This window comes from Lycorma delicatula, chromosome 8, assembly GCF_047948215.1.
Source record: "Lycorma delicatula isolate Av1 chromosome 8, ASM4794821v1, whole genome shotgun sequence".
In the NCBI taxonomy this organism is placed as follows: domain Eukaryota; kingdom Metazoa; phylum Arthropoda; class Insecta; order Hemiptera; family Fulgoridae; genus Lycorma; species Lycorma delicatula.
The window spans coordinates 57,338,231-57,365,302 of NC_134462.1; the positions used below are offsets into that span (position 1 = coordinate 57,338,231).

The window sequence follows — 27,072 nt, forward strand, 5'->3', positions numbered from 1 at the left end:
AAATTTCTTCAATGATGAAACATTTTCTTTTATAAACAATAAGTTATGTCGAAAACTAAAAACTCTTTTCTAATTTCACTTCTTTATGCTCAACATTGAATGTTGAGTTTCACAACATAATTATATAAATTCTACATAATGATTGACTATTTTAAAAAAACTCCAGTTAATCTTGTTTTGAAATTTTCTGTACAGAATAAAGTACTTACAATATTGCTGGATTAAAGTTTTAAAATGAAATGCAACCTTAACTGTAATGTGTTGGTTGGCGATACTGTTTACTAATCTACTGTTATGTTGAATGTTGTCAGTGATAATTGTGGCTGATTTTGAATGATGTGTCGGTTTGTTGATTCAACGTAAATATCGTTTTCAATGAAACTTACAGTTACAGTAAAAAGAGAAAATTACAGAAACAGTTATGCTTGTGAAGTGTGAAATGTATTGTTCGTACATATTTTAAAAGAATGGCTAAATTATTACTTCAGCAGAATTCTTTCCATAAGGAAGAGACATTTTCTGATAGCAAATGGCTTTGGAATAGTTTATGGAGTTCTTCAGTGATTGTGTTTTACTTAGTAGCATCAATTGGCTTAACATTTTATCAAAAATGGTGCATAGAGGTATTAATTTAATTTATTATATTATAAAACCTCAACTTAACCTAAAAGTCTAAATATGTTTCTTGTTTTCTTACCTGTGCTTATGATTGTATCTTAGTTGTGATGTAAGGTTCTGTTGATTCAGAGTTCTGTTAAAAAGCTGAATTTTTTAAAATTAATTGAATAATATTATTGTAATCTAGAGGATGTAAAATTTCTGCAAGTTTATGTTGATGCACTGTATACACCTTGGTCTCAAAGCCCCTTTCTATTTAAAGAAGTCAAATTAGATTATTTTTCATTATATTTTTGTTTGATATCCGTCATAGGGAGTTGTCAGAATTTGGTAATTCTAGACAGTCACTGAATTTCAAAATGTCACCACCCTTCAAAATGTTCATTTGGAAAGTCTCTTTCACTGAGTACAATGAGCTGGAGCAGCATCTTGCTGTACAATGACAATTAATTTCATACCGACCAAACAAATTTGAGAATAAAGTAATCTTTAAGCATGTTAAGGTATGATATGGTGTTATCACTTCTTTAAAAGTGTTTGGACCCATCACTGATATGTTTAAGATGTCACTGCCCACATCTTTAAAAGTAAAAGTTGGGTTTTTCTTTATATACCAAAAATATGTGTTCTGAGCTCTATTACATAGCTAAATGGCATACTCGGAAAAGAAGACCGGTTTGTCAATCTTCTGGATTGTACATCAGGGAAACACCTTAGAAGAGAGCTGCAATAAGTTTTCCTTAATGCTGTGTCCTGAACAGGAAGCTTATTAACATGAAGAAACTTAAAGGGTTTAAATCCAAGATCATCTTTTTTATTTCTGAAGTGCTGAATGGGGAATAGTTAGCACTGAAAATTTTTTCTAGTTGACTTTAAAGGAGTTTGTGAACAGGATTCCTCAATAATAGAGCTATTCAGTAGACAGGAAGGATGTAAAGACCATTTCAAATCAGGGACTGAGCCAGTGTTTTTTTCCTCACTTTCAGAGAGTCCAGATTGTACTTCCTTATCAAAACACTGAACAGATCTGTCTCATGTTTTCGTAGTTTTCATTTGCATTTGTATACTCATGATCCCAAACATTAGGAAAAAGTCTTTCTTCAATTGAATACTTGCTTGTGTCTACCATTTTAATTTAACACTACACAAATCTAAATTTTCCCTGGACACATGAAAATAACCTCAATTTCTACCAAATCTGGCAGTTTGTTGAAAAATGAAAGTAGTTTATTAACCTGTACATTCACCTGATAAGTACAGTATTACTAACCTATATGTTATATCACAGAAAGGGACTTTGTGGCCACTGTAGATAATAACAGTATAAAATTTGAGCAACTTAGAGGTGTTGTAATGTTATGCATGAGAAGTAAATTTATAGGTAATTATTCTGAAACTGAAGTTTGTAGTATTAGCATATGAATAATCTTTTACGCCCATGTAGAAAACAGCCATGTAGTAAAATCTAATTTGTGAAATTATTGTAATATCAGAACTGAGAATGTAACAACAGTAAGTATTCCTAATTTTCTTTCTTGTGATACTAAAGGTATTTTTCTTGTTAATAGGAAGGTGTCTCATAGTTAGTTTCGGTACTTACGTGTTAACGCCACCGCAGCTACAGCTTTATTTAAAAACAAAGTAGCCAGTCGGATTTCGGTGGAAAATGGGCCGATATAGAGTTTAACATAAATAAATAAATATTTATTTTATAAATATAATTTAACCAAACTTAACTAGTAATTACAATTATTTATTATTTAAATAATCAAATTGCAATAATTACTGAATTTATTAAATACTCAAAAAATTATGGTGTTAATTAGTCAAGGTTAGCGAGCAAAGCGAGCGTAGGTTAAGTTTGGTTAAATTATATTTATAAAATAAATAAATATAAATAACCATTTATATTCTGTTTTGAATCTGTTTCGGCCCATTGGTGGTTTTCCACCTAAATCCGATTGACTACTTTGTTTTTAAATAAAGCTGTAGCTGCGGGGGCGTTAATACGTAAGTACCTTAGTTTCTTGTAAATAGGAAACAAGACATGCAAACATTGAGTAATATAAAAAGTTGAAACAAAAATCTTTTCCTTTCCCAAACTGCTGATTACATAATTTGTTTTATACTACACAAAACCTGATAAAGATTGATGTATTTTTCAGGTTACAGTTTATTAGAGCCATTTGTTGATTAGTAGTATACCCATGTATTACATTTTACTGTAATTTGCATACTGCATTTTATACTAATATTTTTTATTTATTTTTTTTTTACTAAATAATTAATTGCATATATACTTTTTCTTTTAATTACCTTGTAATTCTTTTAAGCCCTGAAAATACATTTCAGGGTTTATACTTAACATGTAGTTAGGTAATTACACCAGTTAATTGTTTTTAACAAGCCAGTATAAAAAAGTTACTCAGTTTTAAGTTTTTTTTTAGAATTATATGAAGTTGTGCTTCAAGATATTACATAATATACCGAACAAAATCAAAACATTTCTGATTGCAAAATAATAATTTTGACATATATCAACCAACATTTTCAGGAAAGAAGTTCAGGGCCTGTTTCTTTATAACAAACGCATCACAATATCATACAGCAGATTTTTTTTTTAAGAATGAACATTCTCATAGTATGTGTAAAAAATTTCTCATTTTGTGTTATAAGTAAACATTATTAGTTTTTTGAGCTATTTCTTTCACTACAGTCTAAAATATTCTCTAACATAAAATGCAGTTTTATGGAGATCAATAATTTATATTAAAGACACAACTTCCAATTATCATATTTAATATATGTAAGGTATGATTAAAAAAACAATACTTAGAGCAAATAAACTAATAAACCACTTACAAAAGGGCTACAGATATATATTGAAACCTCAGGTTGAATTTTAACTTTTTGAATATATGAAAGTTTTCATCATTGTCACGTTTACTAATTCCATTTCTGTTTAACTTAAAATTATTTAATATGATGCATTTTGACTGCTGCCTTGAAAGTTGTGAAGATCATTTTATTATAAATATGTTGTTTCTTGCTATAACTTTGATGTATTATTTTCCGTGTTCTATTTATAAAGAATTACTTAAAAAGAACAATTTTTTATTTTATAAATATTTCTACTATTTTAATTAGATTTAATGTTATTTTAAGGTTTAAGTAAGTTTTTATAGCTAACAATTCTGGCCTATGTGCAGGCTTATATGGGCAGAAGTACTTTTATTAAAAAATCTTTGTTACTTAAATGTTACTTTCTATTTTTATGTTTTGTTTCAGATTTTCGTTTATCCACTTACAATGGTTATATGTCATTTTACTATAAAATGGATTTTATGTATTGTGATAAGAAATATAATGAATATTTTTTTAAATAATAGAACTGTATCATTTATATCATTTAAGAATGAGGTCACAAGAATTGTCCCAGTTGGTGTTTGTAGTGCTTTAGATATTGCATTCTCTAATTTGGGCTTAGGTCACATCATGATCTCTTTGTAAGTATTTCAATTAATTTTATAAAAGATATGTTAATAGAGGTTTAAACTTCATTATTACTGTGATGTAAAAATAATAAGTTAAATTTGATTATATTTTTATGTGAAATTATAATGCTGGACAGTTTTTTTGTTTTCATTATTGTTGTTTTAATTTTATGGCTTTCTTCCAACACACACATACATATAACGTATACTTAATATATATTAGTAGGGTCTCTCTTAGCCAAGATAATTGGGGGTGTTACCAGCTTGGATAACAGAATCTGCAGTTAACAGAGAGCTTAAGTTTTGTTTCTTGAATTTGGGCAATAAACCATATTAATATCAAATTGGTAGCAGAATAAGCCATAAATTAAAAGTGATTATAACAATGTTATTTTATTTTACTATATTTATTATAATAAAATCAATAATCGCTAATCAATCTTACACCGACTCACATAAACTTGATTTTTTAATGAAAAAGTTTGTCACCTTCTTTTGTCTTAACTGAGTAACAGTTCACAGTAGTGCGATCACACCAGTTTTGTTCCACCATTAAGTCAAGAAAAGGAACATCATTTCATTGTTCTAAATATTGGAGAACTTTTGTGAGAAATACAGTCCCTTTGTTATGGCTAACTTTTTCATTCTCATAAATTGGTTTGTCATCATCACTGCAGATTTCATTAACTTCTTTTGTCACAACTTTCACAATCTTGTCATCAACAAAAATTTTAAATGTTGGTTCCCTTGAATCCAATTCTAATCAGTTTTGCACTTCATTTTCTTTTTCATTTTCACATCCTGTTATATTATCTAATAAAGCACAAAACTTATCATTTGATGCCATAGTATACACAATTTTCTCATTAGTAACCTGTCAAATTTTGGGCCATATTTTTGTAAATGATTTAATGATTGTTGTTTAAATTATTGAATTCCATGATCTTGCCAATATGTAAATTGCATGTTTTATGATCAATGCCTTTAATGCGGGTGTACTTGAAGCTCTGATGTTAGAATATTAGATAACATCTTTCATTAAAAATGTTTTTTTATTGCTGCTGTGATACCCTGATATTTATCCATAGGTTGACAAATTGGTGTCACATTTGGGAAAAAAAATGTCTTAATATTCCCCAAAATTAGAACCTTTTCAGATGGATGGCAGGGCGCATTGTCCAACAGCAGAACTGTTTTTTCTGGTAATTTCTTTATTTGTTGATAATTTTTCACATGCGGGACGAAACTGTGGTTAAACCAACTCTCAAAAAGTCTGCACTCATCCACACCGATTTTTAGTTAGCATACTTAACAGGGGATGAATCTAATTTTAAAACTTTTAATCCCCTAGATTTAGCAGCTTTTCCGAACACAAGAAGAGGTACTTTGTCGTCACCATTAGTGTTACTGCAGACAAGAATAGTTATTCTCTCTTTACTAATTTTAAAGCTGGGTGCAGAAGCTTCTTCCGTTGATGCTAGTGTTTTCAATGTCAGCATTCTAAAGTTTAATCCTGTCTACTCAGCATTATATATGTGTCCTGGCCGCAGATTTCCTGACTGAATAAGAGCAGAAAAGTTTTCAGCAGCGTTGTCAGTATCACCAGATAATTTTTCTCCTGATACGGCTAGTTATCTTATGCTGTGCCGATTTCTAAATTTCTCCAGCCAGCCTTTACTGGTAGAAAATAGATTGACCATTCAATTTTTTGTTAAGTTCAGTAGCCTTTTTTGTGTAAAATAGGGCCAGGTACTGGTACTTCAAAGGTTCTCTGTTGCCTGAACCACAAGGAAACTGCATCGTCTGAAACATCCTGGACAGGCTTCTTCAGTGTAGATCGTTTATTTAAAAACTTTTCAAACACTTTTGATCAGTATTCTTCAATTTCTTTTTTGTTCCATTTTCAATTTCCAATGCGACTGTTGTTTCTTGGACGCCAAATTTGTAGGTGATTAATTCGTTTAATTTTTTACTTGCTTCTAATTTTTGTCCATTGTCACAAGATTTACTTGTTTACATTTTGTATTAGTAATATCTTAGTCATTGTAACACAATAACATTATGACCAAATTATCCAGTTATAACATGACCACAATACAGTACATACAAGTAAACAACATAACACACTACAGCTACTACACTGTATTACAGTACAGCAGATACACATTCACAAAATTTATCTGTAGATACCCATAGTACACATACACTATAGTAGACACATAGTATCTACTATGTGTATAGTAGATAACAGAAATTAAAGAGAATTTATTGTTCTGCTTTACTGCCATGCCCTGTAAATACACAATAGTAATTGTGCAATGAATTATCTTCAGTAATAGGCTATAATAAAATTTGTGCTTGAGTAAACGTTATTTATTTTTTAAGCATTTGGCATCATTAATACAATTCTATAGATTAAAGTTCCACTTGCCAAAGTTTTTCAAGTATATTTCCAAGTATTTCCGAAGTTGCTATTCCATCATCGGGGATTTCTTATAAGATGTTAATTCAAAATTCATATATTATATGTATAATTATATTTAAATTAAAATTGTTACTTTTATAAGTCAGTCGTCAAGAAATAAAAAAATTATTTTTACGTAGAAGGAAAAGTACTTTTGCTTATTTGTCATTTATCTAAATGTTGATTTTTGTGTTATTTTATTTTATATGTGTGTAACATTTTAGTACCAGTCTCTTATGTGTAATTTTTTTTTGTTTATTTATATGTGTGAATGATTATATTACTGAGTGAATTTACAGCAAGGTGATTGTGTGTTTTTATTTTAAGATTTTATTAATCTGCTCAAAAAAAAATTTCATTACAATTTAAAAAATTATTGATTTTATTAGCATTAAAATATAGTGACATTTTTAAAATAAAAAACAAAATTCTTGCACAGTTCTGCACAAGAAGACTGGCTTTTAATTATTTTTTGTATAATATTTTTGCACAAGAAATATACAAAACATAAATTAAATGAGAAAACTAAAAGAGATATAATTTTTTATTTATTTAATATTGAAATATATTTTCTGTTTATAAGAAAATTAAATTATTATAACTGTAAATTGATGAAATAGTTAAAAATAATGAGTAGACCCTACATATAATCCTCAAGTCCAAGCTTGCTCACCACTGTAACTCGCTGCATAAGTGTGTATGAAAACTACATCATACAAAGCCAACATAACCTCAAATTGCCTGTTGCCAACCTTAAATTGAGTGTAACTTAAGAATGACTCAACCAATCAAACTTCCACATGCACAACTTTAAATACATTACTACAGCATATCTAAATTTCAATGAAATTCGAATAGTTTTGGAAATTTTCGAGCCACAAACTTTATACATAGGTTTATATATAAATAAATTACATTTTAAGTTAATGAAATGATATTTTCCTACTCCTCATACTACAAAATGTAAAGCAAATTCAATTTCATCCCCCCTCCCACCCGTACCATCTTGTGACTGAAAGTAATACTGCACTTTCTTTGAAAAGTCTAATAATTCAAAAGTGACGTCTAACTACAATGAAGTGCGGGATAACAGAATTTTTTTATGTTCCTTTGTCAGAGCTATTATCATTGCTCTTAGTTTGCTCTTATCACAAACCCCTTTAGTTTGTGATTACTAGTTGTTTGTTTGCTTTAAGCAAACTTGTATTTTTCAATTCAACTAAAAAAAATGAAGGTTTTAATTTTACTTTTTATTTTTAAATGTATGCACACTTTATAATCATCAAACTAACTGATTTCAATTTTTTTTTTTTTTAATTTGTGAAGAGATTTATCCTGGTCATCATGCTGTAAGTTTATTTTCAGTTACTGAAATGAAAGAAAAAAGTTATGTTGCCTACATGTAGTTTGCGGCTTTTTATTTTTTACACCATCATTGCTTAATATTGGATTATTATAGCTCAATAATATATAACATTATATTATTTTGATATTAGATTATTTTTAGGGAAATATTAAAGAAAATTAGTTCAAAAATTATGAGTAAAAAAAAATGTCATACTGTTTGAGAGTCTAACTTATACTATGGAGAATTTATTGTAGGTTATGGAAATTTATTCAGCAGTGGTTTCTACGTTTCTTTTTTTTTATCTTTATCAAGATACAATAAATAATTAATACATATTCCTGCATTTCAAAGTGCTGTAGTTCATGCTTGAAATTTGTTTTTATCTATTTGCTCCTTTTCTTATTTGTATCGAGATTCAAGTTGTAGTAATTCTTGTAGACAGTGCTGTTTTATATGCTTATTTTAAAATTAAAAATTATAAATTAAAATCAACCTTATAAAATGTATTTGAAAACTAAAAAATACTACTTTTAAACATCTTTCAATTTTAACTTTTTGAAGTTAGTATCAGATTAGGGCTAGTGAGTTACTTGTTTTTTTAATGTGGTGCTGACTTTTGAAAAGACATATATTTAAAAATTTAAGAAAGTATTACTTTTTAATCTTTTTTTATTTTTTTTAAAGATAAATTTTATTGACAAATTTAATTTGATTTCATGTTATTCCTTATTTGGATATATTGGATTCATGACTTATATGTGGTTTGCTTAAAATAAAATGTTGCTGTTGAGGTTAACATCTTTGTATGTGTGTCCTACTTTTTCTGGTGATTTGCAAAGATTTTTTTTTTGTAAATATTTATATACTTTGCCTGGTTTCCATCCAGTTTGCAGTAGGCCTATTGTCACTACAGTTTAATTTTTATACTTCTTTGCTAACGGTGTGTTTTTGTTAGTTTTCAATGTGATCTTTGATACTTTGTTTTTTTGGTTTGGAAACCAATATAGAAACTGCCTCTTCTGGAAGGAGAGTAAGACTATATATGAATGTTGTTTATATGAATGATGTTTGATGTGTATAAATGTACTCTTAAGCAGTTGTAGTATTAATATACTACTTATTTTACTTGTTTTTATTACAGATACACTATGACAAAGTCTTCTACTATAATCTTCATCTTGTGCTTCTCTTTAATGTTCAAGCTTGAGAAGAAGGTTTGTTATATTTATTTATGTACTGAATTTTGAATGAAAAGATACATAGGTTTAAACTGCTATATTTATTCTATAAAATGGATATTTAAGGAATTCTCATGAAGGAGTATTAAAAATATAATTTTACTTTCCCATCTAGCGTTACAGCAGAGATAGCTTTAGAGGACTCAGTTGTTTAAAGATCCTGTTTTCACCAAATCTTTACATTTTGACACCTAAGGAACCCAAAAACCAGATGGAAATTTTCCAGATATTCATATGTACATGTGAGTGTTTGGTGTTGCACTCTAAATCACCTTTGACCAACTTTGGTCAGATAACTTCTATGTATGGGGCATGGGTGTCATTAAATTTTCCAACTTAAAAGGTCAAGGAGGCAGGGTCACCTCAGTATTTCGAGATTTCACCAAATTTAGGTTTTATTTTTGTTAGGTACATTTGTTAATTAAAAAATAATATTTTAAACAATTTTTTTGCAAAACCACACCCATACCTCAAACAATGCTCTAAATAAACTAGTGGCTAAGTGGGTATACTACATCATTACTACCCTCCTCTCACCACAAGGTGCGTTAGTGTAGCACTGACTTACATACTGCTGTAATCATCTGCTATGATGTAAAATCACAGGTGAGCAGTAGAATTAAATGAATGAACAAGATTTAAAATGTAAAAAAGTATTTAAAGTGGCCAGTAGTATCGCCGCACCCACACGATTGAAATACAGTATATGCGTGCATTTCAGTTAGAATCATTGAATTAAATAAACAAGAAATATTATATTTAAGTAAAATGATAAATATTTTTAATTAAGTTGTTTGTGTAAGCCGTGCATCAGAAAAAAGCCATGTGACAGGAAAGTCCTACAACTGTGTTGTCAGCTTTTTTTTTTATTGCCTTCACTTGTTTAACATAGATTTAAAAAATTAATTTTAGTGCATAACATCTTAAAAGATTATTCCCTGAATAAAAAAAAACACAAAAGAATACACTTTGGAATATTTAATGTAAAAGAATTACTTGGAAGCATGAAAAAATAAATAGAAGAAAATAACACAAAATTATAACTATTTAAAAGGGAATATAAAAAACTAATGGTTATAAAAGGAGCTTACTTAATTGAAAATCCATCATTTATCAGTCAAAAATTAAAAACTAAATATATATTGATACACTGAACAAAGATTACTCTTAAAATATAGTGTGTAAACAATTTTTTCTGATAATATAATTTGAAGAAAAATAATAATACTACTGATCTCATTTTAATAAAACATGGCTAGTTACCAAAACCTCCATAAATAAGCATGACCAGAAAAGGATTATTGAAATTAAACTGGAACATCACTGAGTCATCTAATTATTATAATAAATAGTATTGTAATATAAATTTTATGTACAGAAATAAAATTGATAAATGAACTAACAGTTTGTAAGAGGATGGTCATTGACAGATATTACATTAGAAATATACCTACACTTGAACACAACATGTGTAATTTTTTACATATGATCCTTTTCTCCCTTTGTGATGATACTATGTAACCATTGAAGGGTAGATAGTATAGGAGTTGTAGCCAGTTCATGTAGAAAAACAATTTTTTATACAAAAACCATGGTGCAAGGAGATCAACTCCCTGCTTTTGGTTGCTAGTAGGGTGGGTGAACTAAAATTACTAATATGAGACAGAAATGAAACAAAATTTTAAAGGACCTAATAAAAAAAATCTAATTTAAGTTTGAGTTGGTTCTGTATTAGTGCAGTTTTAAATTTTATATAGCTGCAAAAGACATTTTTTATATGCTGCAAAGTTTCTGTACCATGTACAAGGATAAAGCTTATGTAGTCAGTTAATCATCTGTTAAAGATAATAACAATATTTATTTACAAAATGTTTGTATTTACTGTATTCACCAAACCATTGCTATTTTTAATAAATTATCAAACCATTTGCAAAATCTTCCCACCAATCTATTTAAAATGAAATAAAAAGATTTTCTTTTATAGAAAAAATACTGTTCTATTGATAAATTTTTAAATAATACTAATTTTAAAAAAAAAAATATTTGCATGCATCGTGTTTAACATGTATATAAATATGTGCTTAAAATAATTTTCAATAGCAGTTTCTGATTTATGAATATTATTTTGTAGAACATTTTTTTATATTTAATGAAATTACATTCTCACATAATGCAAATGTAATTACTTTAACATTATTTCATGTATTTGTATTGAACTAGTTAATATGAACCATAATTACATTATTTTTATATTTATAATTTATCTTACATTGATGTGAATTGTATTATAATAATCTATTATTATATTCCGATCAGAATAATAGATATATTTATCATTACGTTAGATTTAAAGATAAGAGATATGTTTAAAAAAATATTATAAATTATTATATATTTATTTATATATAAATTTCAATAGGAAATTATCCCAGGATATAAAAATATTAATTATGTTATAGTAAGAAAAAATAAATCTTATTTTTTAAACATGAGTAATAGAAAATAAACTTCATCATTTTAGTCTCAATATAAAATAATTTATATGTATATTAAATTATAAAGTAACAATTTTAAAGCTTTATTATAAGGCTATAATCATTAATGTTAGACAATATTTAAAAAGATTAATAATTTGTGTTTAGCATACAATTTAATAAAATAGTTTCACTGTGTGTTTGTTGCATTACAAAGCAACTGTTTGTAGCAAATAAATTAATTCAAAATTCTACAGTCATTTCATTGATTAATATTTTTAATATTATATTTTAATAAAAGAGATTGAATAAAATTACGGCAGTTTCTAATGAGTAAACTAAAACAATAAATCTTTAGTCCTTACTAAATTTGTTTATACCAGCAGGATCTGGGAATGAAAGCTTCCAGAACATTCTCTACAAAACAAAGTAAAATGTGAGACTGTAGCTCTGTGTCGTTTAACTATTTGATGTGCGTACATCTGTTTATTCAAAAGTGGCTTTAGCTATGAAATTTTAACATTCCTTGATACTAAATTTCCTACACTCCTGAGGTTCATTTGTGAAACTGTTGTAAGGAATTTTATTCCCATCCATCTTTTCAAAGACCCAACAAAATTGAATTCAACAATTTAAAAATTATGGAAGATTCAAAAATGTAAAGGTTCATGTTAAGGTAACATGTTAACCTCTTGTTACCTCTTAAGGAGAAACTATATCCTTTATATTTTAAAGGAAAATTACTAAAGACTATTGAAGGGTTGAAGACCATAGGCAGGTCTTTGATCTCACAAAGTGCCAACTCATTGCCTTCTCATGGCGGCACTGTTAGTAACTGGTCGCTTATGAGTCCAGTGAACCAGAATGAGTGGCTACATTGGGTCCAAAATTGTATGAATTAGGGTTCCTGATCTCTGGAAGTAGCAGTTTTTAACATCAGGGGTGTGAAATCCATGAAATACTGTGAACCTTATCTATCACTTACGCCGTTGGCCTAGCAGTAACTCTAAAGTTCAGTGCAAAATTGTGCTTGTAGAGGAGAAGTGCAACTTCCTCCGGAGACAGGTGCCATATCAATTATACTGAGCTGTATCCAGTTAAACACAAAGGCAGTTAAACCAAGTATGTAAACCCATCATTCTTCCTTGAAATTCAAAGTTGGACAAGAAATAAATTATAAAGTAGAAAACATAAGATTAAATAAACAGATTTTAGTTATAAGTGACACAATACAGTTGTCTGTACACAGCTGAGAGATCTATTTGCACATGCAGTTACTCTTGTTTGTGTGTAAAATGTTTAGATTCTGGTTAATTTTTCTTTATTTAGATGTTTTCTGTAAGGTAGTTTGCAATCACTTATTCCTATGTACTGGTATATCTTTGTTCCTAACTTCAACTGCGTAGGTTTATTGTTAAAAATTAATTACTTTGTAAAAAGCTGTGGTCTTGTTCAATTTTATTTAAAAGACAAGTATTTAATAACATTGAATAAATTGAAATTTATAGTGGAAATTGATAACAGTACATTTTATTTACATATAACAGTAAAAGTAAACAAAGAAAATATTGAAACAAAAGTTTACAGTAAACAGTAATATTATGTTTTCCACACTATACAAATCATCTGTTGACAACAGTTAAGGTGAAAGTATACATTAAAATGTCTTACTACAATTTCAAATCAATTTAATGTGTAATATACTAAAATAACATATTTTTGGACTTCAGTTTTTATTTTTAAGAAATTTTTTTTACAACATTATATTTCTTAATATTCTAAAAAATTACTGTACAATATTTATTGCTGTACAATATTTTTATTGCATGATCAGTTTTATTAATCTAGTATAATTTATTATCATATATAATTTGTTTTTCTCTATTACTTATGTAAGAAGTAATGTTTTTCATTGTTAAAACATATAGGTTTTCTTATCTTTTACTCCAGTCCATATGAAAAGAATCCCTTTTTACAATATTATGTATGATGTGTTCTCATAATATTGTATGATTTAAAAAAAAAGCTAACATTTTTGTTAAGTTCTCATCCATGATGGTCCGCAATGAAAAATTATTTTAACCAAAAAATGTAAAATTATAAAGGAATTAAATTTGATAAATGTATTTTTTTTTAGATAATTAATGTTCAGAATTCAGAATGGTTTCATTTCCTCTTTTAAATTTCAACTGACTGATGCTGCTGTACTTCCCTGACATCAATACTGTTTTTTTTTGTTTTTTTTTTTTAAGGTAGACCGTTTTTAAAATGTGATCAAAAATGTACAATATCATTGTTATGTGTTTACCTATTTCATAATGTTCTAGTGTTGATGTGTATGTAGAATATAGGTTATTACCAGTACCAGTGTTTGTAGATTTGTAACATTATGTTGTGATTGATAAATGTTGATTTTATGTTGTCATAGAGAGATTTTTAATGTACATTTTAAACTTGGTTCAGTCTACATTCTGTTTGATTTGTATCATCAATAACTGAAGTTTATTCCAGAAGGAATTTGTTTATTATTTGAATATTGTGTTATAACACAATCACCAAATGCAGTCCTTATATAAGGTCTTGGGATAAATAAACTGATTTGTCTGTCAACGTTCTAATTGATCAAACAGAATGCAATTTTCTACAGATGCAATGAATTTTTCAAAACAGTATGTAGCAGAATGAGATTGATATTTTGTTATCATCTCTTAGATATAAATACACCAACATTGGCAAGAACTTGGTATTTTGCAAATACATGAAAAAAGAACAGCTTAACACACTCAAACATTATGAAATATATAAACACATAGTGATATACTAAGTCAACAGACATGGCTTAAGTGAAACAATCATTCGACCCCATTTTAAATACATCACCACAAATATCTGCAACAACAACATTAGCTAATATCATAGTGACAACAACAGCACCAGTCACTGAAGGTCATCACAAGTGTGACTAAAGAGTTATTAAAAACATGTTTAAAATTTTCTTCAATTTTTCATTTTTCTGTTTTAAATGTATTAACACTATTTTTTTCAGTTCAGGATATTTACACTATTTTCTTCTGTTCTTATTTATAAACTCTTGTTATTTTTTTAAGTTTTCCTAAATCCTTTGGGCCAACATAGAGAGAGGCTGTGAGGCTGGCAACCCACATATCCATTGAACCCCTGTTATGGACCGAGGTCCCTAGATGCCCTGTGGACAGGATGGGCTGCAACACAATTGCATCTGGGATATTCCTTAGGGTCTCCCCAAAGGCTGAAACTCAGCTGACCCGCTGCTGTCCAGACAGTGGACCTGGGCAGAAGGTTAGCCCACAGCAAAGAAAGGCTGAGGGCCACTGCCGATTTGGCCAACAGGATCGACAAGTTGTTTGTCCCATGGACACCAGCCCATGCCACACACTGACACCAAACATCAAAGTCAACATTACCAACACTGGCGCGAGACACACACCATAGGTGGCCATTACAGCCACAGGCCTCCATGAGGAGGTCACTCTTCCCTACAGACAGGCACAAAAATCGCCATGCATCATTGGCCATGGTCAAAAATACATGGCTTGCACACCCCTTAATCTGTTTTTGGAGGAGGTTGCATCTCTCCTCTGTAGGCACAATTTTGCACTGAACTTTAGAGTTACTGCTAGGCCAACGGAGTAAGTGGAAGATAAGGTTCACAGTATTACATGGATTTCAGACCCCTGATGTTAAAAACTGCTACTTCAAGAGATCAGCAATCCTAATTCATACAACTCTGAGCCCAGTGTAGCTGCTCATTCTGGTTCACCGGACACAAAAGTGACCAGGTACTAACAGTGCCGCCACAAGAAGACAATGAGTTGGCACTTGTCTCAGCGAGATCAAAGACCTGCCTATAGTCTTCAACCCTGCAGTAGTCTTTAGTAATTCTCCTTTAAAATATAAAGGATATAGTTTCTCCTTAAGAGGTAACATGAACCTTTACATGTTTTGAAGAGAAAGATAAAATAACTGCTTATTTTAATAAGTAATAATGGTTCTTTATTTTGTTATTTTTTTTTTACAGTCGTGCTTTCTTATTGTAATTGTTGCAATGATCTCTGGCGGTCTTCTCATGTTTACCTATAAAGCAGTAAATTTTGATTTACTTGGATTTTTATTAGTTCTGTTTGCTTCATTTATAAGGTAATTATTTTTATTTACATAAATTATATTATTGTTTATCACTTATACAGTAAAGTCAAGAGCTCTTAATTATTTGTTTTTTATATATATATATATATATATACATACTCACACACGCGCACATAAGCCACTTCCTTGCTGATAAATATTTAATTTTAATTTAACTAAAACCACTTATTATTTTTGACATTATAAACCACCAAGCTATAATGAGACTTGTCATTATCATTGAAATTAAATCATGCTGCTTAAATTATTAGCTTCTAATTCTTTGATGAAATCTTTATTTTGAGATTTAATGATCACATTAATTAAATTATATTAAATTAATTGTAGTGATATTAAAAAAATATTTCTTTTCATTTCCTTTTTAATGTCATTTTGTTACCAGAAGTAAGCTATATGAGTGAACCATGAAATGAGTTATCTAATATTTTGAATTGTTGTTAATTAACCCAGTGAATGATCACTATTTCTTCTTATGTGATGTTACTTCCTGAACATATTGTATTAAAAAAAATCATAATAAAAATAACATAACATATAGCATATCATATATCATTAGAGACTGGATTATATGCAGTATAAAAGCTTGAAATATGCTTAAAATGTGCATGAAAAGTGTCAAAACATGCAACTTTAAATAATAAAAAAAGATAGTAATTTTTAGTATTTTTTAATTTCAGAATCAGCATACAATTAGTAAGTAGTTAATAAGATACCAATAAATTCGATAATTAACAATTATTTAACTTTTTTTTTACTTTGGTAAACGTAAACAATCAGGTACTGTTCCAAATGTTAGTAAGGTTGTGTCTTTGATCACTCAAAATATATTTATAATTGGAAAAGGATTGTTCCACATCCACTAAGGTAACTGGGCAGTACTTGAATTTGGGTGCTATGTTAGCACTTATTGTTTCTGGCAAAAGTTCATCCGTCCCATTAATAAAACTATCAATTTGACACAAAGGTTCCAAGCCTGGGTTATTGTTCAAAATGTTTTCAAATTTTTCTTTAAGTTTACACAGGAATACTTCTGCAACGCGGAGTTCGTTTGGCAGATTTTAATTGTTAACTGATAGATTCAGTCAATGCCAAACGTTGAGTTTCAAGCCTTTTAATAGTCACAGGTATGTGGGAAAAATGAGTTCTAATCACAGCTATGGTTTTTTTTATACTGGAGTCGTTAAATGCTTCCTTGGATTGACAAACTGCCATACCCTCTACACTATCAAAGTCATTTACTACACCTTTGATGGCCTTAAAATGTTCATTGTAAAACAGTACAGCTTCAATCCATGTTCCCCATCAAGTTGCCACTGAATCGGGAGGTAAAGGCACATTTGGCAGTTCTTCTTTATAGGCCTTATTGCAAGCAGATGCCTTAAGGAACACTTTCTTTGTTGAAAACAGTTAATTTACATTTCCAAACTTGGGTCCTACTTCTTCAGCGAGTCGATGTACTCTGTGAGCAAAGCACGTCACATGAATCAAATTGGGATAAAATACTAGGAGGGCTTTTGGCTGCCTTGATCATATAGGGAGCAGTATCTGAGAGAAACAAAAACACTCTTTCATCTGCAGAAGATTCAGGAGATATTTTTTTAATCATTCACAAATGATCTTCATTTACAAATCTGATGTTCATAGAATTATTTGTATTTTAAAGGTCTTTGCAGGCCACCAAATAGGAAGAAGAAGGCTTTAGTTTTAATGCACCGATAATTAAATTCGCAATGTAACAGCCACAGCTGTCAATAGTTTTGTCAGCTGAAATCCAAATAATGCTATCCTTGAGATCTTTGCATATTTCTTCCAGAACATGTAGATAAATTGTTGGTATGTAATTTTTATGCAATGTTGATTCATCTGGTATATCTTGATTCAAGCAATATTTTCGCAGGAAATCTTTGAAGGTAGGATTTGTAAGTTTGTGAAGAGGAATATTACTTGTAAGCAAAAGTGGTCTTTTTGTTTACCTTTGGAAGTGAAAACACTGCTACTTGCCGTTGTTATAAGTTGTTGTGGGTCTTTTTCGCAATCCTTCGATAAGAAGACTGTCTTAATATGCTGGTCTGTTTGAAACTTTTTGTGTAGAAACTATTTTTCTCGACAATATAAAACATTTCTGTCATATGTAAATGTTAAAGAATAGTCATCCATGAAGAGATACCTTTTTTTCAGGAGATATGGTACACATTAAACTTTGCACAAATAAATAAAAAACTAAACTGATACAATGAGCGCATCAACAATAACATGCATAATTTAATTGCCTAGTGGTAGGAGTGCTGCAGTAGGCATGCAAAACGCAGAATGGTATCATCCGTCCTTGTCTCACATGAGTCTGTGTTTTACTTGGCCTCATAATAATATTATCCTACCAAAACAATAGATGCGCGGCTGCTAAATCTGCTCCAAGAGTTGTGCGGCTAATAGATTTGGCTGGCCACTACGTAAGATTTCATTTATTAACTAGGTACCCTACTGAAAAATATTGTAAATATAGCAAAAATATGCATCATCAATAGATTTTAAGGAAAATATGCTATAACTGGTGAGAATGGGCTTAATATGCAAATGTATATAATCTGGTCTTTATATATAATTTTATTCCAAACTTTCTAAGTAGCATGCTAATAGTTACTGAAAATATGCTTGTTTTTAATGTAAAGTGACGCTTGAAAAAGTAAAAATATTGTTTTTTTTCCTCCTGTTAAGTGTAACACAACACAAATCTATGGTATTTGAATATATTCAAAATGTTTCAAATGAAATGCACATTTGAAAAGTATGAACACATTTTTAAATATTTATTTTAGAAATTTTTTAAACTTCTATATAACAATATAAAAAAATTGTGTGCCAGTGGAATTTACTGTAGAGGGGCTGCATGGTATTTTATAGTTACTATATTGTGGAAAAAAAATTGTGAATTTTGAGGGAGAAATGTCCCAGTAATGATTCTTTTTCCCTAAGATGCTTGAATACTTGATTCATTACATGTAATTCCATTGAGATATCTAATTTCTTCTCAGGCAGGTGAAATTTGCCTGTGGTGGAACTAAGTCCTGAGTTACAACTTTAAATGTGATCTAGTGAGGTGATAGTGGGGGTATGACTTGGTGATAGATGAAGTTCTGAAGTTTTTTTAGATTCAGTTTACTGGACAAATTTCTCCTATTTGTTCTGGATGTATCCAGGCACATATCATGGAGGCTTGATCTGACTTGTTGTTTTATTCAATCTAAATTGTTATTTTGGAGAAAATTTAAAAAGTCCGATCCTAAACATTATGCCCAATTAAGTATTTTATTCAACAACAAAAAAAGGTTAAGTAAATTTTGGAACTAAATTTACAGTATTGAAGTCTGTAGTTTATGTATTATATATAGTAGTTTTTAAGCATATTAGTTACGTATCTATTTTTTGTTATTATTATTTTAGTGGTTTGCGTTGGACGTTGGCACAAGTAATAATGCAGCGTTCTGACCTTGGACTAAAAAATCCAGTAGATATGTTATACTATGTTCAACCTTGGATGTTACTAACGATTCTTCCATTTGCCTTAGTACGTGAAGGTAAATTAAATTCATTTTATTTTATTCTTTGTTTTAATTAATAATAAGCTTTTGTATTTGTAATTTGTAAAATATGTAGTATATTTCATTTATGTTTTTAATGTTTATCTTTATGTAATATTGTAATGGTAAAGGAAGTTCTACATAATTACATATCATAGTGTCAAAATCTGAGAAGTGGAAAATAAATATTTAGTTGTAACAAGAATGTATTAATGAATAAAAAATATTATCTTATAGATAGTATTCTTTTAGTTGCCATCTTCTTTTAGTTAGTCAGATTAACATCGTGCATTTGTGATTGATGACTATTTTAAAAATAATGATTCCCTTATCGCTACACAGTGTTTATTTCACAGACATTTTGATTTAAATCAAAACATGTCTGTTCGCAGTAGGAATGCAATATTACTGCACTTAAAACTTTCAAAACACATCGTCTCCTTAAATAAAATCAACTGGATGAAAATGCATGTGAGAACACCTGAAAATATTGATGCAGTAAGGTTAGTTACAACACAGTCTTCATGATGTTTAACAGCATTACTGATTACTATACTGTACTAGGCATTTCTGATTGAATTGTTAGAAGAATTCTCCTTGACGACCTACAGTTCCATCCCTATAAGATGATGTTAGTGCAGGAACTCAGTGTAAATGACTCGAGGGTCTTGTAATGCAGCATGCGAGTTCTTCCTTGAAAATGTCCACCATGACACTATTATTCTTTCAAGTGACTAGGCACATTTTCACCTCTCTGGATGTGTCAGTAAATAAAATCACCCCAACTGAGCTGCCAATAACCCACAAGAACTTCACTAGCAACCACTTCACAGTTAATGTAATGCAGTGTGGTGTGCAATTTCACAAAATTTGGCATAATAGGCCCATATTTTTTTTGAGGAATCGAATCATAGAGTAACAATAACAGCTCACTGGTATGTAACAATGTTGCGCGACCTTCTGCTACAGAAACTGAATGTGCATGGTGATGGAATTTGGTTCTAACAAGATGGTGCCACCACCCATATGATAAGAATTTTCATGGATGTTCTTAGAGAAATCTTTGCAGGATATTTGGTTTCGCTACATGGTAACATTCCCTGGCCAACGCATTCACCTGAACTAGCCATTTGTGATTTTTTCCTTTGAGGCTATTTTAAATATAAAGTCTACTATGGTCGACTGCATTCAATTGCAGAACTCAAGGAAGTTATTCAGTGTGAAATGGCAGCAGTTTCACAAGTGATGAAATTATTAGAAAGAGGTAAAATGAGTGTGTGAGGAAAACTGGAAACATTTGGACGACAATTTTCAAGTAATTTTGGAATATTGTAAGTAGAACTAAATAAAATTGCTTTTTAGTTTTATACATTAACTTTTTAATACTATGAAATATATTTTTTTATTGTCCCTCCAAAATCATCAGATCATTCTGCCAGACTCAGTGTATACAACCTTTTTTTAAATTTAATTTATAATTATTTTAATTACGTTGTAAGCCTAACATATATAGAAAATCAGTTTTTTCAGTGCTCACCAAAATTAATTTTATATTCAATTATTCTTGTTAAGAGGCAACATTAGGTTATTGGATTTGCTATTACAAGAGTATGGGGTTGCTTGGATGATTGCTGAGCACCCCTCCAGTTAGCTTGTCGCTGCCATTTAAAAAATCTCATGATATAAACCTTTTAAGTAAAGATCAGCAAATTTGACTTTGTAAGTCAAAACAGATCATCCATGTTTCTTAGCACAAGTAATTAAGTAAATTAAGAAGAAGAAGTTAATCTATGTATAGTATCTGCATGCCATCATCTTATTTTTAATTTTTTTTATTGTTAACTTTATTAAGCGAGGAAAAATTGTTTGTCTTCTTTGAACTGAAACCTTGTTAGTGGTGTCAGATGCTATGTAATAATTAAGAAAAATACTTAATTACCAAAATGACACATTGATTCAGCATTTCATTTTGTAATTAAAAAACTATGAAAACCACTAATTAAAAAAGTTGATCATAAATTAATATAGTTTGATTTCTTACAAGGTTGGAATAATCTCGTGACAACAGTTTTTCCTTGACAAGTTAATTAACTAAGCCCTAGATGGAATTAAAAAATTACCAACAAATTGCTAACCCAAACTAAAATTAGTTTGCATTTCAATTAAGTATACAATACATTGGACATGATAATTTTTTCCTCCTTTAACCTTCTTTTTATCTAGAATGACATGTTTCAGAAATTGTTGGGCATATAAAGCTACATGTTATTATTGTAAATAATGTTCACTCATTGGAATTTAGGAATACTTTTCTTAATATTCAGTAAAGTATGGTATACATTACTGATCAAACTACAATCTATAAAAAATTAGCTTATAAACATTTTAAAGATATACTTTTGGTTTGTATAGACAAGAAAAGGAATTTACAATGATGATTTAATTATATGATTTTGGACTTTATTATTTTACATTATTATTATTTTATACTAGCAACTATGTAATAATTTAAGGCCATTCGGCATCATACAACATTCAATGGAAATTTTGTTTTTAAAGCACCTACACTATTTATAAATATAATTGCAAGGTCAGTTTATAAGTTCAGAAATCATGAAATAATATTGCAACAGAAATATTATTTTCATATTTTCCTTGCTCTAAAAAGATCACTTACACCACAGATAACATTTACAAAATATATGTACATATGACTGACTTGAGGTAGAGGAACTCCATTTACGGGTACCAAGCTAGTGTCGAGCTCGTTAACAGGTTCTGCAAGATGTTATTAAGTGCATATGTGCTCCTGTGCACTACTGACAAATGTTCCTCCATCCCTGGCTAACCATTCCATGTGGAGTGGTTAGCTGGCAACTTTTTTTTTTTTTTGTCTTCAGTCATTTGACTGGTTTGATGCAGCTCTCCAAGATTCCCTATCTAGTGCTAGTCGTTTCATTTCAGTATACCCTCTACATCCTACATCCCTAACAATTTGTTTTACATATTCCAAACGTGGCCTGCCTACACAATTTTTCCCTTCTACCTGTCCTTCCAAAATTAAAGCGACTATTCCAGGATGCCTTAGTATGTGGCCTATAAGTCTGTCTCTTCTTTTAACTATATTTTTCCAAATGCTTCTTTCTTCATCTATTTGCCGCAATACCTCCTCATTTGTCACTTTATCCACCCATCTGATTTTTAACATTCTCCTATAGCACCACATTTCAAAAGCTTCTAACCTTTTCTTCTCAGATACTCCGATTGTCCAAGTTTCACTTCCATATAAAGCGACACTCCAAACATACACTTTCAAAAATCTTTTCCTGACATTTAAATTAATTTTTGATGTAAACAACTTATATTTCTTACTGAAGGCTCGTTTAGCTTGTGCTATTCGGCATTTTATATCGCTCCTGCTTCGTCCATCTTTAGTAATTCTACTTCCCAAATAACAAAATTCTTCTACCTCCATAATCTTTTCTCCTCCTATTTTCACATTCAGTGGTCCATCTTTGTTATTTCTACTACATTTCATTACTTTTGTTTTGTTCTTGTTTATTTTCATGCGATAGTTCTTGCGTAGGACTTCATCTAAGCTGGCAACTGCTTATGTGATATTACTTCAGGAAAGGGAAATGCCCCCACACACACAATCGTTCACTGCAAGCAACACAGGGAACACCCAAACAAACACACACTCACCACAAAACAAAACTCAGAGGTCATACACAGACAACAAATTAAGCCAGAAAGATTCACAACCAAAACACACACACACACATAGACAAAGCTCATGAAACGCAATAAAGCTACGAGAAACACCCAACAATACTGTCAAAACACAGCACTTACCAAATGGAGACTATCTTTCTTCAATGTAACAGTGAGAGATGCTATTGGGCACCATGAATGGAGTGCTCACGGATTCGTTGCACCAAGACGATCTCCAGATGCTCAGTAGATCCCCAAGGCACTCAGCCATGAGCCTGTCCGACCCAGCACCCTCTATCTCCTTCTCTTACGAGACTCCTTTGCAGCATATAGTTTTGCCATCACCTTCCTAGTGAAATCTTCCACAGCTTTCCAGCTCTCCTCACCTTCCAACAGGAACCCTTGTGTTTCATTCAGCTTGAACATACAGTCACGACCCAGTGTGTCTTAACATTTCCAAGTCATCCTACATGAAACGCAGGCACCAGAAATATACGTTCTCTGGGATCTCTTCTTCCTCGCACTCTACTAACTGACTATCTAAACTTAAATAGTAATAAACATGAAAAACAAACAGCATAAACATTATGATTATTAGTTGTGCAGCGTATACCTTTGCCTGACCACATGTCTACCATCTGCCAAACTATCATGCAGAAGTTTAATCGGGTATTTTACTTTTTCAGTACTCTGTTCTTTTTCCTAGGAATGAAAAATTTTACTGTGGCCATAAAAAAGTTATGAAAAATAGTAGAATGGCGTTTTGCTATTGTGTTAAAAGTAATATTATATGCATGGAACGACATTACATGTGTAAAATTTTAACATTGTTCTTGCAGTCTTACGACAGGATATTAAAAAAATGTTGCTTGTAGGAAATAGTTAAAATCAGTAATATTAAGAACAAGTTTTACTGTACTACATACTTTGTCCAAAAGAATGGTTGATCATCTATTAAATATGTTTTAGAAAATTTGATTTTACAATGACAACGGATATTTACAAATAATGATTTGTTTACTATGTTATTATGGATTAAATATATATTAAAACATATAGATGTTCAATATTGGTTATGGATGAAATGGATTACAAAACAAGTCTGCTGCTATTTATGTTTTTTTTAGTAAAAGCATTTAAAAAAATATATGTTAAGTTGTATTTAATGACTTACTCTTATCTGAAAATACAAAGTTTGTCTACAAAGAAGCTGATTTTCCAAGAAAAAACAGCACTCCATGTATGTATTAGCTAATTATTTTGACTGATAATTTAAAGAGAAAATCTTCAATCATTACTGGCATCAGATTTATAATAGTAAATTTCTTGTTTACTTTTTAAGGATCATATATAATAAAGAACTGGGATGACATTGGAGTTGATAAATGGCTAGCAGTTGGTGGTGGTTCATTAATTGCATTTGGAATGGAAATAGCAGAATATCTAGTTGTTGTCAATACATCTAGTTTAACGTTATCAATTGCTGGAATTTTTAAGGTATGTTTTATTATAATATTTAGAATATTATTTATTGAAATGAATTTATTTAAATTTTATTTTTCATATTATTCTTAAACTTAGAATAGCGTATTTTTTCTTGTGATATTTTGAGATCGATCTATTATAATGGGTGATTAAAAAAGGAATTTTTATCTTTAAAACCTACAGATATTTATTATAGTGGCTTACAGAGTACATTGTCATTTTTTTAACATAGCAAATTCTGACTAACGTAGACCTTTACTAACAAATTCTTGTGCAGTTTGAAATTACTACTTTTAACAATATGGAGCATACTAGTCACATGTTTTGGTTTTATGGAATTAATTTGATGGATAATAGTTGAGAATTTCATACACTGTTTAGCAAAAGAAAGAATTGCCGAAGGGATTTAGGGTGTCACCTGGGCTTTTCCGCCTTCTTCTTTGTTTTGAAGTTGCTAAATGTTTACATGTTTAACTCACTTCTTTTACCTTTGGGATGTTTTTCTTTTACCTTCGGGTAGTAGTACACCGTTGGGAATATCACATCACATATGGCATTTGCATCAGTGAGGCAAGAACAAGGCTGAGAGATGCCTTTTGCCTAGATTTTGAAAAGATGGCCTCTGTAAAGCCGATAAGGGCTAGGTATGAAGGGGTGGCATGGCGACCGAAACTGTCACGTGGTGGATGTCTTTCCCTACAGATTCAGGATGTCATCTCATCAATTAAAATTTTTAAGTATTTCAAAACCACTTTATTTTGTTTTTTTCAGGAAGTATGTATACTAATTCTAGCTGTATTATTCAAGGGTGATCAGATGTCAATGTTAAATTTTATTGGACTACTATTATGTCTTGGAGGCATATTATTTCATATAATACACAAAGCTAGAGTTTCAGCAGCAGCTGCTGATAAACCTTTTCTTGATGAAGTAACTGCTCGATTTTTACTGGAAGGAAGTACAAGCAGTGATGATGAAACCGGACATGAAGATTCATCAACTGAGGTTCTATTCAGTGTATTAAATAGTCGGGACAGATAGTAAAAAAAAAGTATTAATATATTTAATTATTCAGTTTTACTTATATTAGCAGACAAAATAATATACTGTTTCAAAAAATAAAGTAGAATATTATAATCCACATTAATGTTTACAATATTTGTTTATTGTATTTCTAAAAATAAACTTGATGTATATATAAGTTTATATATATAAATATGTATTGAAATATGAGCAACTGTTCATTTCTAAAAGCTTCTTATAATGGAAAATATTATAAATGAAAATATAATAATTTATATTTTATCATTAAAAAACTAGTTAATATTCAAAAATATAATATACATATTCTTTGCTGAAGGACACCATTTCATTGATTTTTTTTTTTATGATAGTAAACAAAGAATTTTTGTAAGACAGGAAACTTTTAAGTTAATTAAATTCCTTCCATATTCATCTATAGTAGAATATTACAGTGTTTTCTCACATTACAATTTTTACTGTAATTTGCTTAGTTTTTAATAATTATTTCTGTGTTTTATTCTTAAATTTTAAATTTAAAAAAATAAATTTACTAAAGTTGTGAAGGATAAAAATGTATTTGCTTAAGCTGTTAAAAGTTAAGAGAACACGTACATATTTTTATCAATTTACTACTTTTAAGACAGTAAATAAAATGGCTGATGTCTTCCACATGAAAACAAGAAAAAAATTATCTGTGATCATTTATATAATCGTATCTTAATAAAGTATGAAAATATACAAAAATGTTAAATCAAAAATGAAACACCAAAATTGTCTTCCAGTATTAGATTTATGGTTATTTCTCGGAATACTCGTTCCTCGGTGGTGGATGTTCGTTTTAGCAATTACTAATTGTATATATTAAGGATTAATAGCATTTTATATCCAAAAAATTAGTAATTTTCTAATGAAAATGTTATGTGGACACAAGAAATTAAATTAAGTTCTAGCACATACAAATAAAGCAAGATTTAAAACAGGACAATTTGTATTGGACAATAAATTTAAAAAAAAAAGAAATAGAAAAGATTTTTGGAACTAATTTCTCTACTCCTATTTTAACCAAATTATTTTTATGGCTATTCAAAGAAATATTTTTGTTCGATCTTAGTTATGAAGTAGATTCTATAAGAATTCAGGAAAGATAATGTAATCTATTTACATTATTATTTCCTTAACAGTGGTCTGCCTGTAGTCAATATTTTTTTGGAAATTTAAATTTTTCTCAATAAATCATCTTGTTTCATTTTATTCTGAGTTACATTGACTTTATACTTACTGAACCTTAAGCTACATCAATGGTTGAAAGTAGTTTACATTTTCTTCTATACAGCATTTATTCATATAATTTACTATTGACCAGAATAAATACTCTTCTCAACATTCCAAATTTAACTGTGCATATTACAATTGTTTTGCCTTTAGAGTGGAGGATTGTTCTGGTAAAACTT

General features: G+C 29.7%; 1 protein-coding gene across 1 annotated transcript; it reads left to right on the forward strand.

Moving 5' to 3' along the window:
- Nucleotides 1-322: 322 nt before the first annotated feature.
- On the forward strand, nucleotides 323-25,958 carry LOC142329324 (solute carrier family 35 member C2-like). The gene is made up of 7 exons (XM_075373807.1): nucleotides 323-623; nucleotides 3,907-4,124; nucleotides 9,066-9,138; nucleotides 15,694-15,812; nucleotides 19,263-19,396; nucleotides 24,456-24,610; nucleotides 25,370-25,958. Exons 1-7 carry the CDS (start codon nucleotides 468-470, stop codon nucleotides 25,637-25,639), a joined length of 1,125 nt encoding a protein of 374 aa, XP_075229922.1. The 5' UTR covers nucleotides 323-467; the 3' UTR covers nucleotides 25,640-25,958.
- The last annotated feature ends 1,114 nt before the right edge of the window (nucleotides 25,959-27,072 follow it).

Excerpts from the sequence above, each read along its gene's own strand:
- LOC142329324 (XM_075373807.1), top strand. The coding sequence starts at position 468 with ATGGCTAAATTATTACTTCAGCAGAATTCTTTCCATAAGGAAGAGACA. Across the intron at positions 624-3,906 it reads ATCAAAAATGGTGCATAGAG|ATTTTCGTTTATCCACTTAC; the intron begins GTATTAATTTAA and ends GTTTTGTTTCAG. Across the intron at positions 4,125-9,065 it reads GGTCACATCATGATCTCTTT|ATACACTATGACAAAGTCTT; the intron begins GTAAGTATTTCA and ends TTTTTATTACAG.